Raw genomic sequence first — 17,916 nt, 5'->3', positions numbered from 1 at the left:
CTCCCACCTGAATCACCTTGGCCCTGTTTCACTGAGGAAAATGAGCTTTCATTTAATGGATGCTAGAAACAAAAGGCTTCTTACACTTGGCTGTTTTTCTGCTTCTTGCAAAAGAATTCGTTAACGAAAGCGGAATGTCAGTGTGACAGAATACACTCTATTGAATAATGTTGCAGGATATTACAAGTCAGAATGACACAAAACTAGAATCATATAGTGTGAATATCAGAATGCTTTAGGAAAGGATTCCATAAATGTAATTCCTTTACCAAAGAAAGTGGCTGAATATAATTTGGGACATTAGAATAGGAAAAAGTTTAATTTTAGGATAGGGGAATGTTGGACTCTCTTAAGCATTAAATTTAGATGTGGTAGGAACAGGTGACGGGAAAAGTAAATCATAGGGGGAAAAATTTGAAGTTAGAATGAATATTAAAGGAACTAGTACTTAAAAGTCTCTTTAAAATAATAAAATTATTATTTATGCTCCTTAGCCAGGTCAGACTTTTCTGTTTGTCAGGTTAACATGGTCAGATTTAGAATGAGTTTTTATCATTTCCCTTGGACATATTTGGTCCTCGTCTGTGTAGCAAATTTTCAAAATTATTTTTCTATAATAAAGTAAAAGTCATTGGAATGTCACAACATACAAATTTACAACTGCAGAGGGTGTTTTGTTTTGTTTTCTCTACATGAGCCTGCATCATGTTGGATGTATTGATAACACATCTGGGTTAAGTTCAGTGTGCTCTATAGAATTAGTGAGATTTTGCTACTACATAATTAGTGGGTTTTCTGATAAACATCTTTCTTTCAGAGACTTGCAGAAGGATAAAACCCTGTATATTAAAATAGCAACGAATTTCTATGTAATATTATATAATTTAGTTTTAGTGCGCACTTGCTTTTGGAATGTGTGATAAACGTGTATATTAGACTCTATAGAAAACATTTTTAATAGTGGAAAAAGTATTTTTTTTCTGTTTTGGTCAAACTTAAAAGTAAACTAGAAAAATAAACACCATATTGTATATCATAATATGTTTTATTATCTTTTGTGTTTGTTATTATTTTCTGTTTAATTTCACAAAATGAAAATTCAGTTATATTATTCCAAATAATTCTTGAACTACTTTAAGCATTACTATAGCCTACCTCTTTACAATTTACTTACTACAAATAGTGATAAGTATTTACTGACTTTTTGGATGCATCTGGGAAGGGTACAAATAAATAGGACGGGCATTTATAAATGTATATGACATACTAAACTGAGAAAGAGAATGTCCTGTTATTTGCTTGAGTGTAGACTTTCAATTAAGGAAATGACTGATTTTGATATTTTTCAGACTTTAACTTTGGAGAAGAAATTTAAGTGTTTTCTCGCTTTCTTTTGTGTGTGTGTGTGTGTGTATATGTGTGTGTGCGCGCGCGCACGTGGTGACAACCATCATTATAAAAATTTAAAACCTAATTTGTATACAGTTGGAAAGAGAGAAATGAAAATCAGTTATGTGCACCTAGATTTCACTTGTGCTTTTCCTTTATTGGAGTGGGAAAGATATTTTGTGCATGGGTATTTTGACCAGTAAACATTAGGTGGTGAATAATGTACAGGCAATTATCCAGCTTTTCAAGATCATCATTTCTCCTGGCAGTTTGATAGAAAATGGCTGTAGTTTTATTATTGCTGCTATTTATCATTTGTTTACAAAGCGTTTTCACATTCAGTTACCAAGGCATCTTCAAAATAACCCTTCAGGGAGGCAAAACAAAGAGTAACTGGTTTTGCAGATCAGGGAAAATAAATGACCATTATCACCAATCTGCACCACCCCGTGCCTCATTCCCCGGCTTTCACAGCTGGTTGGGTAGAGCCTGTGCTCTGACTGGGTTCTTTTGGCCCTTTAACCAGATATCTTACCAATTTCCAAGAATTCTCTGCTTTCCATTGATGTTAGCAAAGGAACTTAAAGCTCCATTAGGAGTCATCTCCACAATGTGCCATCCATGAAGTCTTGAGTCCGTAAGATGGCCAAGGTGACACAGATTCGCTGGAGTGTAGATAAAGCATTAGATTATGTTGGTGATGTGTTGGTGAGACTGATACTAATAGACAGAGTAGTAACACTCTCTTTCCTTATTATTATCATAAACATTAGTGAGTATTTACTGGGTGGATTCAGGTGTTACATATTTAATTCTCAAAATATCCCACCTTTTAAGATAGGAGAAAATTGAATGAGAATCAAGGAAATTGAGTAATAATCCAAAATTTTGCATCCCATGATTCAAATCCAGACCTGACCACATTTCACTATCAGAATCATTTGCTTCCTCGTGGGAAGTGTATATGAAAAGTCTTAATTATAATATTGTTTATTTTTGTAGAAAATCAGTGATGGCGTGAGAGCCTTTTTATTTTTTAAATGTTTTTAAAGTTCACCTCTGCTTCTAATATGTTTGTATGTTGTCAGAGATAGGCCCTCAGGATCTGTAGTTCATCAGCGTTTCCTAAGTCCAGTCAGAATGTATCCTTCTATTTGATCCTTCCAGCCACCTAACAAGGTAGGACAGATAGAGTCACTTCCTCTCTCTAGAGATGAGGAGCCTGAAACTCCAAGATTGAATTTGCCAATTTCAGTAACTGACAAATTAGGTCCTGGGACGCTCATCCTCCACCTTCTACCCCATTGTTTCCCTCACTGTGCTAAGTCTGAAAAGCTGGAGTGATTGCCATATAATCCATTCAGTGATTTGTAAGTGTCTGTGCACTAGTCGCTGAAATAGGGAGATATTCTGTGATTTCGGAAGCTTTTGTTATCATGAGAAGAAGCAAAGTGAACACCTCAGATATTGCTCATGTATTATTCTAGGCTAGAAAGTAATTCTTTGGTCCCTCCCAAACCAAAAATGACTTGGCATTTGTATGATAACCTACCTGGCAAAGGAAAGGTCCAGACTCTCCACATGCCAAACTTTAGGTCAGGAATTGATTGCTATTTCAAATGACTCATACTAATTTTACCATAACAGATTTGAATGAAATAACTCCTAAGATACACTATTAGCTGCCTGCACATTGCTATACTGAATTTTTTAAAGCGTAAGCAGAGCTGACCAAGCAGATATTAAGAAGCATTGTATTTGTCTAAGAAACTATTCTCTCCTGCCACTTTGAGTCTTGCTATTGCAGAAGAGCCCCAACATTGGTAAAGATGGAACCTTGTAAGTAGTGTGTAAATATTGTGCTATTTTTAAGTAAACATAATTACTATAGTCACTCAGAATTAAGTTTTCAGAATCAATCTCTGGAGTCTATGTCTCTTTCTTTTGCTTTTTTTTTTCTTTGTAAAGTAAAGATGATTCCAGTCAGTATGTATACATAAGAACTGGGTTACGACAGTAATCTAAAGCTGAGACCGAACGAAGAAGTATCTTGATGTAAAATTTCCTGAAACAGTATCTTAATGTCATATATTTAGTGTCTGTGCTAAACCCATCACTCAAAGTGCAGCCAGTGGATAGCAGCATGGGCATCCCCTGGGAGCTACTTAGAAATGCAGGATCTTAAGCCCCACCCTGGGCCTACTGAATTAGCTTTTTACCAAGATCTTCAGAGGATTCGTTTGCCCATCAGTCTTAAAAGTACTGCGAAGGCTCCTTGCCTCAACTTGTTAATAATCAAGCTTAAGAAGACACCAACTTACAAGTCTCCAGCAAAGTCAATATGTTTTTGATGAGTGAGGAACCTGAGGCAAGAAGTTAAGTAACATCTGTCAGTTTGCACAGCTCCCGTGGCGCCATGCTGCCTTTGAACTGTTTTGCTTGACTCCAAAGCCCTCGCTGTTTCTATCAAGGCAGAGGCTCACAGCTCTGCTGGGTGTGTTGTACTCATTTCTTTCTTTTTTTTTCTTTCCTTTCTTTTTTTTTTTTTTTTTCTTTTTGGTAGGGCCACATTGCTGTAGATTTTTCAAAGAATCAGGGAATAATCGATAGCTACATATGTATAGGTATACATACATACATCTATGCACTCACAACTTTGATAGGTGTGTCATGCTTTTATTGTGTTTATGCTCTTTCCTACCACTGTCTCTATATATGATGATTTTTTAATATTTTCCACAAGATATTTTGCATAAGGATAACCTAGTTACACTGACTTTAAGCAAATGCAAGGTTTGCTTTGGTTTGAAATTTATGTCTTTTGTGTGAGAACGAAAGAAATGCACGTGTGTGGGTATGACTGTCTTTTTGGAACTCCTTTCCTCGCCCCCCCCCCCCCCCCCCGACCTCGGAATGGTGATGGAAGGTAGGCATGACTCTGGAATGCAACCTAATCTAGTTCATGTGACTTTGTTCCAGTGTGCAAAATTATTTTAGAAGGATAAAAAAATGGATGTCCCAAAACCCAATGGTTCTCGACAAGTCAGCTTTTCCACACCTGGAGGAATCAGACTGCTATACAGGCCCCTTCAGCCGTGCACGGATTCACCAGTAAGTTCACATTTCTTTTTCATCCACCACCTGCCTCGATACCTTTCAGTATCTAGGAGTTTTTGATAAAGTAAAAATACCCTGGAACAGTTCCATTGTTTGCCAAATAAGTCAGAGAATGTATCATTTTATTAAAACGTTTTTATACTTAATTTACCAATAGCACTCAGTGAGCATTATTAATTCCTGATCAGCTGATTTAGGGACATTCAAGTAATGAATATAATTAATTGTAAACTCATGGGCCAACAGTCTAGCTCCCAGTTCTTTCAAAATAATTATGATGGTGGTAAATACCCAGTTAAAGTAACAATAATGGTAATATGAATAGAATTGCTATTAAATAACATGATTGAATATGGATTATTCTAATTAATAAATTATATATAATTACATATAATTAATATGTATTTATTAGTTTAATCCACTTGAGTCTAATTGTATGAAACTAAGATGAATGAGAATTTTTTTAGGGACTTGTTGCATAATTCTTTGTCTACATCCCAACAAGTCTCTATTCCTAAATTCATTCTACTAGTATTTATTGAGTTTTTTCATAATAAAAATTGAGGATATGACACAGTCCCTGTCTTTATAGATGTTGAGAGGCAGGATGAAACAAATGAATTAAATCAAATATTTGAGAGGAGAGAGTTCCCATTAATTATTGCCTCTGTAACATGTCCAGTGGTCCAGAATCCCGTTTCATACTGCCTCTCAATGCTCCAGTGTCTCACACTGTGCATTTCCCTATCTTTATGTTTATCCTATATTATCTAATTATTACTTTACACTTCTGTCTGCCCTGCTACACTGGGAATACTGTGAAGACAGGGACTGCAACTTATTTGTTAATTTATATACCATGTGTTTTCTCCCTCTATAATGCAACTCCATGAAAAAATTGAACTTAACCTTCTAAAGAAATATTTGTTCACAGAATTCTGAACCAATCTGATGGTAGAAGAAGTGTGTGGACACTGCTTCTGATTATTAGAATTAACAGAGCACAGAGCAGCTATGGTAACTTGGTGCATAGTCAGGTACAAATCAAAAAGCACAATATCAAAATCCTGGAGGCTAATAAAATGGACAAGTATACAGATTAGCATGAAACAAAGCAGAGTAAAATCAACGTGTTAGGAAAGACACAAATACAATGCACATTTGTACAAGAGAGGGGAAGCTACATCCAGAGGAAAGGATCTAGGAAGCCTTTTTGAAGAAGATAGTCCTTTTCAGCAGGTAAAAATGTGGAGGAAGGTGGAGAGAGGTGGGGAGAAAGACATTAGAGACAGCAAAATGCCGAGACAGCAAAAGAAGTGTGACATTTTAAGGTGTGATAAATTCTACAATTTGAACAATCAGATGCAAGAAGCCAGAGCTGTAGGGGATCAGACTGAAGGAGAGGCTGAAATGCAAAAATAGAAACCTGAGAAGAAAATGAAAAATTTAATTATGCACGTAATGCTGAAACATTAAGAGTAGGAGTGCTCTAAGAATCATAACTATGCTGGAAAGGTCAGGTTGGAAATTGGACAGCCAGTTAAGAGGACATTCTTCTCATAACCTAGGCAGTAGGACCTAGTAGCTCAAAGCCAGAGAAGGGCAGTTCAGGTAGAAAAGTTGATTAGTTCAGCAGTTATTTGAATATGGATGGTAAAGAGAAAACAAGAATCATAGAAGACCTAATACTTCAGTACTAAGTGCCAGAAAAAAAATGGCAGATTATTAGTCACAGAGATAACTGGAAAAAGGAAGCAGTAGAAATTGAGCATGCTTCCATTTTTTTGAGGCTCCCGGCATATGACAAAGTAGATGCTAAAACAGACCCTTCTTTTCCTGTCAAGACCACCCTTTTGCTCTTTACTCGTTGGCTCTAATATGGTTCCTCTTTGCAAAGCTTCCTACCTGGGTAGAGTACAGGGCATGAATGGAAAGGGAGAACTATTGTCACTCGTTGCTGAACTTCTAAAAACAAGACAAATTAGCTTGGAAGGTGTGGTATGGGCAAATTATATCAATTTTTAATGTGTTCTATTTGGCACTATATTGCTTAAGGGAGTACAGAATTTACAGGAGCCAATGGACAATCTAATGCTGTCCTTGTTTCATGCTAAACAAGAAATATGAGGACATCCAAGCTTCCTTATAAACTGAAAGATACTTAAATGAATATTTGATAATGTCTGTATTATTTATAAGTATATTTTGTCTCTGCCAATTGATTTTTTTTAAGAGGATGGTTTGACTTACTATACCTCTCATGCATTAGTTTTAATGGGAGAACAGATGGATGAAGACCTACGAATTTGTAACTGTTGCTGGACTCTGTGCTCTGCTTTGAATATTAAAACAAATCCCTTATCTTAACAGCTTCATAATAAACAATAAGGACACATTCTTCAGTAATGCTACTCGAAGCAGGATAGTCTATCACATGCTACAGCACACCAAATATGAAAATGGAATATCAAAAGTGGGTAAGAACACTAATTAAAAATATAGAAAGGGTAGAATTTGCTGTTACTAATTATATCCAGAAATATTTATTTTGACATCTGAAGCTTTGCCCTCATGTGTTAAATATGAGGATATAATGCATTGAGCACAAACTCTAAGTATTCCCTTCTTCAGCCTTTCAGTAAAACAGAACTAAATAAAACAATAACAACAAAAACTTCTTCAAGGGCATTTAGCCATATGTATCATATCAAAACATGAAGAGTGCTAACACTTTGGAACAGAAATTTCATTTCTTGAAAATTTTCTTAAAGAAATAATCAGACTTTTGAATAATATATGTAGAAGTTTGTTAATAGTGGCTTTGTTTTATAAACAAAGATTAGAGTAGAATAAAATTGTAAACAGTTTAATTGTCCATCATTAGGCACTGACAAAAGTTAGCTTCGTTGCCATAAATGCATCCATTTAAAACTGTTATTCTTAACTCAATTCTTTTTTTTGCATTATTATTTTCCATATATTTATTTATTTATTTATTTATTTATTTATATATATACACACATATATATAATATATATATATAATTTATTGTCAAATTGGTTTCCATACAACACCCAGTGCTCATCCCAACAGGTGCCCTCCTCAATGACCATCACCCACTTTCCCTTCTCCCCCACCCCTCATCAGCCCTCAGTTTGTTCTCAGTATTTAAGACTCTCTTATGATTTGCCTCCCTCCCTCTCTGTAACTTTTTTCCCCCTTACCATCCCCCATGGTCTTCTTTTAACTCAATTCTTAACTCTTGACTCAAATTTATCAAACATCTGTTATATGCTATATGTCACAAAAAGCATATGACACAGACCCCTTACTTGTGGAAAATTGAAAATTAGTGGTTAGTTCTCCATTTACTGACTTTGAAAGAAATCTGCAATGTATAGTCATGTGAAAAAAAGGACAGATTAAAAACTGTAAGTCTAAAAAACCCCAAATAAACAACAAACTATAAGTCTAATGTAATCCCATTTCCTAAACGCACATTTATAAAAAGATAAAAGTCTGAAAGAATGTATATACAACTTTTTAGAAATTATCTCTAGAAGGTGAAATAACAGCTAATTTTAACTTTCTGAATTTCTGTGTTGCTTAAATGTGTAGCAGTATGCTGCTACTACATGTATATTGCAAAAGAAAATTTAACCTAGAAAAATTAAATGAAATTGCAGTTTACGTAGTGCAGAGCAGAAAACAGTGGGTAACAGTCTAGCTGGTCTTTTACTTATTAGGGTGAAAATTACAAGACATGAAAGAGATTCAATGTTAGTTATGTCCTAAAATCCTTACAAATGAAAAGTTGACACACACTGGAAACTTGGACCAGTCTCTACTGAATTGTACTAAAATATAGTGCCACAGAAGTCAAATGTACTATGTCAAGTCATTTTTTTCAAGTCAGTCATTTTTTTAAAAAGGAAAGTTCAGACTTTGGTTCTCCTCTGATTAATAATTTACTTATTGCAGAGTAGTCAAAATAGCTAATTTGGACACTAAATCCTTACAAAAAAAATTGACACCTAGTTTTCTACATAAGAAATAAAAATAGAGGAATCCAGAATACAGGTTAAAAGTGTGTCTAAATGATAGCATTATGTGCTTATGTAGTCTTTATGACATTTCAAATGATTGCAAAGATATTATGCCCTTTGTGGAACATACAGTATACACAGAAGAGTATAAAAATAAAATTAAAAGTCCCCAAACCCAGTTGTCACTCTCCCAAAATGATACTGAATATATACATAATAAACTTGCATGATTCTAATAATGATGTGTGTGTGTGTGTGTGTGTGTGTGTATATACATATGTATATATGTTGTGTTATATATGTGTATAATATATGATGTATATATATCATTATTAGAGTCATGCAGTGTTTATGCTTTTCTGTCCCTCTTAAAAAGTATTTATGAATATTTTATCAAGTTGTTTAGTATGTCTGAAACATTGTAAATAGTTGTACAATATTCTATTCTAGGCATTCAATAAATTGCAGTTATTTACTAAGCACCTTATATAAATGTACCATAATAATTAAATGATTTCCCAATTTTGGATGTACAATGATCTTATTCTTTACCAATGTAAACAATACTGCAACAAAAGTTATTCTCCCCAAATTTCCCAATATCTAATCTTACAAAGACAGTAAGAGAATGTCCATTTCACTACACTGTCACTGAGATGGAGGAGATTTTAAGAAGTGTCACATATTGCTGTTTGTCTCTTTGGTTCAGTATTAAAGATTTCACAAGACCAATATCCTTCTGAAACATTTTTTCTTTTTTGAGAGGACACCTCCTTGGCTTTTTTGACCAAATGTTGTTGTTGTTTTGAGGCAGAAAAAAACCCTGCTCCAGTTTCATGTGATCCCAAATAAATGGTATTAAAATGCCTCCTATTTCGTGATCTGGCAAAGTGCCATATGTTAGTACCTTAGAAATCTCCTTGCTGAATGTTGTCAGGACACAAATAGATTCTTTAGTATCAGTCTTTCACAACCCCACTGCCCTCAGAGGGGATGTGGCTATGGATGTTGTTTGGGTTGCTTTAAGTTGTTAAGTTACTTTGTTGTCCCAAGTATATGTGTGTTTCCCCAGAGGAAAGTCTTCTTTCAACAGACTCAAAAACTGTTTTTTTTTTCTCTTTGCAGGTATCTGTAAACTTATAAATAATGGCTCATATATAGCAGCTTTTCCTCCACATGAGGTAATTTTGAAATACAATTTCAATTAAAAAAAAGTTTCTCATGATCAAAATGCTGATTTTTTTTTTTAAGTCTGGCTGCCGTCTTGTGAGAGGATTCAGTCAGCAAGTGGCCCTGGGCCTCTCTGAGTCCCCATTATGATCTCTGGCTGCACACTGGCCCCTGTGCTCCAGAACCTTTGTGCAATTTGTCCCATATTAGGAGTCGTGGCCCCAGAGAGAACTCAGGAACATTGTTCAACCACTCTGATCTCCTTCCTCTGTTCCAACACAGAGTTCTATGCTTGACCCAGCTTGGGATCTGTACCACTCTCAAACAGGGCAGGTTCTGGCTTGTGCCTAAGACAAACCCAACAACAAAAACCTATACCCCATTATTTACGTGATTCTCTGCCAGGTTATTACCTGTTTACTAATTTTAAGTAGAAATGCCTGCTCCAAGCTGTGGTGAATTCTACTGCTGAGTCATGAACGACATTTGAATCAGTTTTGAACATCCTCTCCCAACACACACACACACACACACACACACACACACAATTTTTAAGGCAATTTTGCATTTTGAAATAAGAACGGGGTCTTTAGAGGTTTAAGGTCTGCAATCTCAAGACCCATCCTTTCTATTTATAAAGGCTGAGGATTCACAGGATGTAATCCCTATATCTGAGGAATTCATAGTCTAGAAAAACGCATAAGGGATAAAAAGCATTGAGCACTTCCTATTTGGCACTGAGCTCAGTGTTTTATATGGATTATCTTATTTAATCCATAGACTAACCTTTTGAGATAGACAATAGTAATAACTCCATTTTTTTAAGCTAGATCATTGAGGCACAGAAAAGCTATTAAAGGCACAGACTTAAGACCAAGAAGCCAGACTCCAGTGCTTGTATTCATTGTGGTATGCCTACTCACAGTAGGAAAAAGAATAATAACAGGTAATATGTTAGCTTGTTTCATGAGACAGGCCCTGTGCACCTATTTTCTTGTTACTCTGACAGTAATCTTGGGGGGTATATATTATTATTTTCTCATTTTAGAGATTCAGAAACAAGGCTCAAAGAGATTAAACACTATGTCAGATTTGACGTAGTCTGTCAGGGGTGAAGTGTTCAGTGTAGCAAACCTAAGGCCCTGGGAGAGCTTCATAGCAAAAGAAGGTTTCGTTTGTTCTCTGTGTAAGTAATTTCACCTATATAACTAGTCTGTGTTCTAACAGTTTGACACTTTCTTGTGTGAAATTTGGAAACTATTAGGAATCGATTGTAAATAACAGTCATTTTCCCACTCATTGTTATGTGTTGGTTGGAGGAAGGGACTATTATGAAGAGGTAGGGGAGGTGGTCACTGAGTGCACATGGTTCTCTGAAAAGAGATGGAAATACATGGACCAGCAGGGGTCATCATTGCAGTCAGTTTTCTCTTACAGCTACCTGGTGTCACTGTCAACCCAGAACAGTATGGTTGAGGTTCTTGAGCAGAATTAAAACAATGATATACTAGGGATTCTAAGCTTAGCTCCTAAAACCCAGGAAGTACCTATGTCTGACCACTGAGGAGGTGACCACTGGGAAGGAAATCAGATATTTTAAAAAGATGATCATGAATGACTGAAAGAAAGCTGAGATTTTGGTTCATCTTCCCTTACTTACCTGATCTCAAAGCAGTCTACCTTAACAAGCCAGTCCAATTGCATAAGCAAACAAATCTTTCCCAAATGGACATACCCCATGCTTGAAATCTTGACCTTCACTTTCATCTTCTTAGCTTCTGATCTTTAGCCTTTAAAAACCTTGGGCTCTCTTAGGGAAGAAAACTTGAACTGCACCACAGGAGGAAAACTTTTCTCTTCTTCCGTTTGGGGTTCTTGGGCTAGCCTAATAATTAAGTTGACATAAAGCAGGTTAATAGGAGAAAAGCAAATTTACTTATGCATGTATAGGATCCCCGCAAAGACATGAGAGCCTCTCCAGCAGTCAGGCAATTGAGGTTTATATGCTATCCTGAGCTAAGAAGAAGAGGGCAGGCATCTGGGACTTGTGGAGGGAAGGGACAGGGAAGGGAGACAATTCATAGGACAATGAGAGGACGAATATTGGATGAGCCAGTGCTTGCCATATCTTGTAGATAAGTATTTCTTATGTAAAAAAAGTTATCTTTGGTAATACCTCTCTTCCTCTCATAGGCTTCCTATCTAAATTATTTTAAGAAGTTAAGGGGTAGGTAAAAAACTCTTCTTGAGTCTATTGGCCCTACTTATCTTCAGCTTAGAAATAATCTACATGCTGAGGCCCCTGGGTAGCTCAGTCAGTTAAGCGGTGGACTTTGGCTCAGGTCATGATCTCATGATTTGTGAGTTTGAGCCCTGAGTCAGGCTTTCTGCAGTCAGCACGGATCCTGCTTTGGATCCTCTGTCTCCCTCGCATTCTGTCCCTACCGCATTTGTGTACCCATTCATGTGCCCACTTGTGCAAGCACACCCTCTCTCTCTCTCTGTCTCTCAAAATTAAATTAAATTAAAAAAAAAAGAAATCATCTACATGCCAGAGTAGCACATTCTGCAGTCGCCCATCCTGAAGCCCCTCAGCACTTTACCTGTACTCCCATCTTTACCTAATCAATTTATCCATTTCATTAGAAGACCAGAGGTAAAATCCACATGTGTTTCTCATTTCAGTCTTGAGGCATCTGCAGACCATGATTCAAGGTGTCCTCTCTCTTTGTAGGAACTCACACCCCTGGTTGTCTGGGATCACTCAGATGATAGTTTTCTACTTTTCAATGGCCACAATATATCAAACTCTGCAAATTAACTAAAATTGATTTTGTACTTCATATGTGCATGCATAGCACTTTATAGTGATTATCCAAGTGGACCCTCACAAAGCTCCTCTGTGGTAGAAATCATTAATATTTATTCTTGTTCTCATCATCTACATGAAGAAGCTAAGGCATAACTCCACTTGTTTTAAAATTTGGTTAAACTGCTTATAAAAGTAGAATCACACATTGGAATGAGAGGGAGTTTGTCAAATCCTGTGTCCTAAGTTTTGGTTTAGAAAATAGAGTTGCCATATCTATTGCCCTCCTTTTTTATTATAAGTGTAAAGCAGCTCAGCCTTCAGGAAACACTGTCCTCTATGAGGCATATATATTCTCTGTGTCTGAAATTGTAACCCATGCAATAGTTTTTGAGGGGAGATATAAAGAACTTGAAAATGTGTCCATTTTTGGAATATCTTATCTAAATTAAGTTTTAAGTATTCTAGAATTTAAAACCTTGAATAGCAATTGTGACGTAGACTTCTTACACTTTTTGATTGAACATTTGCCTTCTTAGCCTCTGTAAATGAAATCAGTATTTTCTGGGACTGAATTGCTTCTTAAAGCAGAATAATACTCTTAATTTCTGAAGTAAAGATTACAACAATTTCTCTCAATGATGGTGAGGGTATAGTGTTTATTAAAAGGCCTGAGGTTACAAACAGTAAAACCTAAATTCTTTATTTTAAATGAAAGGAACCTCATTGGTTTAAAAAGGGACTTTAAGAAAGGATTTTTAAGGGACTGTCAGAATATTTTCAATGAAAGAGAAATATATAAAGGCATTACTACATTATTCCAGTGATGGGCTTAAATTTAAAATTTCTGCAGCTTTCAATAAGCTGTTAAATTGTTCTGTAGGGAAAAAAATAGTAAAAGCAGTTCCAATTTAGTTCACATATACTAAGAGAATGTGTATCAACTTATCTTATGTGTTTCAGGGAGCCTACAAGAGTAGCCAACCCATCAAAACGCATGGACCTCAGAATAATAGGCATCTATTATATGAGCGCTGGGCACGCTGGGGAATGTGGTATAAGCATCAGCCCTTGGATTTAATCAGGTAATGTGGATGGATCAATATTAGATGCTCTATTATGCTGTTTTGTTGTCATTTTCATAGATTTGGAATTATTTAATTTAGCCACCAAATCATCTATATCATTCAGGATGCAGTTAGGAAAAAGAAGCCACTATAGGTCTTTCAATAAAGGAAACTTAACTTAGGGATTTGGTTATACAGGGGATAGGAAAGCTGGGAAATCAGGCAGGAATAGTGAGGCAACAGCAAAAAATTGCTAACAACCTTAAGGCTGGAGGGAAAATGGGATAGTGTATATTTCAGAGCCCACTCCTTGGGCCCTTGGGCAGGAGCTATACCATCCATGACTAGGACTGTGTGCAGAAAACTGAGTGTTGGAAGTGGAACCATGGAGAAGGCATGGCTATGCTGGAGGATGGCCAAGAAAGAAGGAAAGATCTTGTTTCCCTCTTCCTTCCACCTTTGACTCCTGGCCCAACTTAACCAGGAGCTATTTACAATGGAACCTGTGTAATTGACTTCCCTGTGAGAACAAACCAAAACAGGGAAAGGCAGAAAATGGATCTGAGAGCAAAGAGGAAAATGACCAACATGGCATCTATGCATATACTTGTCTTTCAACAAAGATTTTGTGTGTATCTATTCTATTCCAGGAAGTATATTTCTAGTGAGTAACTTCTCTCAACTGAATTAGTCTCCAAATATTGTCATATTCATGATTTATTTAATTTTTGTGGGGGATAATATGTTCTTTTAAAAAAATCAGGAAAATATATAATAAAAAGGACTTAAGTTTCTAGCTAACTATAAATATTCTTAGAATGAAAGAAGAAAGAGCATTCATAAGTTTATATATGTTAATATTTTGAATTCTTTATGAAATATAAATATCAAGAATAACTCATAACTGTTCCCAGAAGAAAACTGATAGAACTGAAAGAATAGAAGGAGTATCTGAAGAAAATTTAATAAAAGAATTATATACAGAAGTATAAATAGTATCAAGGGAGCAAACATGATGATGACGAAGCTTCCAGAGACTAGCAAAAGTTGGATATTGTCATCAATCCTAGGCCTGGAGGAACAAGGGGAAGGAAGAGTTGATAGGATTGGGCAAAAACAGAAGAGGGCGATGCCTGACAGAAGCTATAGTCTTAGGAAGAAAGCAGCTCCGGCCAGGCCATGCACCAGGAGGGAGAAAGTCAGGATAATCAATACATCAATATCTCTTTGATCACACCCTGGGATCTTCTGCTGGTGGTACCTTCAGTTGGCCAACAAGTCCATCAGGAAGCCAGAGGAAGGGAGGAGCATAAGTGATACAGTCCATGAAGGTGAGCCTCCTGGGGCACAGAGCAGAAAAGAAAAGCTTAGCACAAAGATCTGGAAGTACGGATCATAATATCCAGCACCAAACGATTTTTATTTCAAACATATTTCAAACTTGGGCATATCCCAGATCGAGATGTGTTTATTATAATTCTTTCGATCATAACAAATTATCAGATTCTGATTTATGTAGGGGAATGAATTGTTATTTTAGGGATACGTGAACACAGTGAGATGTGCTGGTTCACAGAACCGTATTTACTAGGTACTAAAACAAAGTTGGTATTTTCAAGCAAACATTTCAGTGTCAATAATTCTCTTATTTGCTGGACACATTGCCATTGCTGCTTCAGGTCATTTCAACAAGTGATAAATAGAGTTATTTGGCTACTATTACCAACTATTTGGATATTATCATTGAAGGAAATTTTTGCTTATGAAAATCATATATTTTGTGTGTACGTGGCTGAAGAGAGAGAGGGGAGATGAAGGAACCGCCCAAGCTGAAGACCATAAAAGAGTATAGATAGCATTTCAACGCATTCCTCCTCTCCAGGAACCTGCTTGTTACCGAAATACAAATCAGATCAAAAGAGAGTGACTATGGGTGAAGTGTAGTGCAGAGTGATGCCAATAGCCACCCCCTCTTCCTCCTTGCCTTCTCATGGTTTTTGAGATACCTCTAGAGATCCTAGAAGATTGTGAATACCAGTACTCAAAGTCAAAGGGGTTTTCATCAGCTTTCTCTGCCTGGAAATAGCTTCTCCCTCTCCTGAACCAGATCTAAAATCTGCTGTAACCTATGTGATTAAACTACTGTCAAATAATATTGTTGCCCCTCTGGACTTCAACAATGTGTAATCGAAAATCTCAGTAGAATTCTGTCTGTATAAGGGAGGGTTGTCTGTGCAATGCTCTATGATTGTTATTGTAAAGGCATTCCATTATGTTAGTAATATGTGCTAAAAACCTACTCTTCTCACAGAGGAACACTTGTTAAAAGGAATAAATGGCTTGTTTGAAATACCTGTTAATATAAGCTTTCCTCTGAAGTAGAACATTATCGTTGTATGAGAAGTGAATGGACCACTGATCTATGTCTCCCAGGAGAAATCAATGTAAAAACAAAAACTTAGATAAATGATCCTTCATGGAGGATGACTCCATTTCTACACCTGGTAGAATATACAAAATTTTAATTGACATAATACAGAGAAAAATAATAATTTTCAGAAAGAAAAGCCTTGTGAAGGGAAAAATAACAAGAAAAATTTCTTCCCAACAAAGAATCTCTGCCCAATTGCAGTATTCCTAAATGAATAGTAAAACACCAATTTTTAAAACTATTGCTGGGACAAAATTGTGTTACATAGCCATTTTTAGAAGATAGAGACCAAGTAGTAGTAAAGAATGCAGGAAACTATTATTTCTTATCAGAGCTTTAGAAACTGTGTAGCAGTTGGTATTGTCAGAAGACTTCGTGAAAAGAGAGAATTGGGTAGTCATTAGAATTGTCCTATCCATCTGCCATTTCCATAGAAACTATGCTCGTCAGCTCAAGGAAAATAAAACACATTCATTTCCTTAGCTTCATTCAATACTCCCTGCGGTGGGAGCTAGTGAAACAAGACACAGGTCCACTTCTAGGCACTTGCAGTCTTATGGGGAGGGAGAGAAAGGGAAGAGTGACAGATAATTAATTGTCTTAAAGTGTTGTAAATTTAGGACACTGGAATGTCAGTAAGGGCAGTATAGGAGCAAAATCAGGGCTATCTTACCCAGGGTTGTAGTGTAAGTCAGGAAAAGCTTCTTGTAAGAAGTGATACAAACTGAAGGATGCATACAGGCCAGACAAGGTAAGAGAGTCAAATGTAATATTCCAAAGTCAGGGAACAGCGTTAACCAAGGAAAGAATCATGTGCTCCAGGAACCACAAAGTTAACTTTTGTTGTGGAAAGTGTAACATAATTGTGCAGATTGTGTCTAGCAGAAGGGAGTCTGGCCAAGGGTGCAGATGGAGACTGAACTGGAATCTACTCTCAGCATCTACCTATAGGGGAGACTTCTTTCCCTAATTCACACAAAAGTAGTTTGGTTTACTATAGTTCAGTGCATGGAAAACAAAGAGATTCTACTAGGAGAATGGAGAAAGGCAAGAGTTGGGCCATATTAAGAAATTCGACACAGAAAGAATACATTTTATAAAATTGCCCCTTCTAATGTTTGAAGATAAATAACATCACCATCATTGGATTCATTAGCAAGTGGGAATATTAAGATACGCTACATGGAACTGAGCAGGAACTGAGCTGTTATATCCATCAAATTCTGACCAGGTGTGACAGCAACATTTGTAGTGTTACTTACGTTACCTTAAGCTAAGAGTTGGCTTTCTTGTGCAGGCTATACTTTGGTGAGAAGATTGGGCTATACTTTGCTTGGCTGGGATGGTATACTGGAATGCTGATTCCTGCAGCACTTGTTGGCTTGTGTGTTTTTTTCTATGGGATATTTACAATGAATGCAAGTCAAGTAAGGTAAGCTATTAACAGACTTATTAAAATGTGTTGGCCTTTATTCTGACTGGGCACAATCTTTACGATAATGCTGACTATAAAAAGCAAGTCATGGTGCTACAATTTATTTGCTGGTTTTTGGGTTTTTTTTTGAGGGGAGGGGAAAAGCACTATTTTTTAAAAGGCTATTCCAGGGGCGCCTGGGTGGCGCAGTCGGTTAAGCGTCCGACTTCAGCCAGGTCACGATCTCGCGGTCCGTGAGTTAGAGCCCCGTGTCAGGCTCTGGGCTGATGGCTCGGAGCCTGGAGCCTGTTTCCGATTCTGTGTCTCCCTCTCTCTCTCTGCCCCTCCCCCGTTCATGCTCTGTCTCTCTCTCTGTCCCAAAAATAAATTTAAAAAGTTGAAAAAAAAAAAAAAGGCTATTCCATATTTTTATATGCAAATTCTATTGGGCAAGTTCTAAGACTGTTTCTCTT

General features: G+C 36.6%; 1 protein-coding gene across 1 annotated transcript in view; it reads left to right on the top strand.

Moving 5' to 3' along the window:
• The window catches only part of ANO3 (anoctamin 3), a 188,790-nt gene that overhangs the window by 82,589 nt on the left and 88,285 nt on the right, over positions 1–17,916 (top strand). The window contains exons 7-11 of the mRNA XM_049649103.1: positions 4,369–4,500; positions 6,877–6,983; positions 9,678–9,733; positions 13,495–13,616; positions 17,327–17,461. Coding sequence (XP_049505060.1) covers positions 4,369–4,500; positions 6,877–6,983; positions 9,678–9,733; positions 13,495–13,616; positions 17,327–17,461 — 552 coding nt within the window. The remainder of the gene's footprint in view (positions 1–4,368; positions 4,501–6,876; positions 6,984–9,677; positions 9,734–13,494; positions 13,617–17,326; positions 17,462–17,916) is intronic.

Source organism: Panthera uncia, chromosome D1 (genome assembly GCF_023721935.1).
Source record: "Panthera uncia isolate 11264 chromosome D1, Puncia_PCG_1.0, whole genome shotgun sequence".
Lineage (NCBI taxonomy): Eukaryota > Metazoa > Chordata > Mammalia > Carnivora > Felidae > Panthera > Panthera uncia.
The sequence above is the reverse complement of the archived record's forward strand: the minus strand, read 5'-3'. Positions and strand labels throughout refer to the sequence as shown.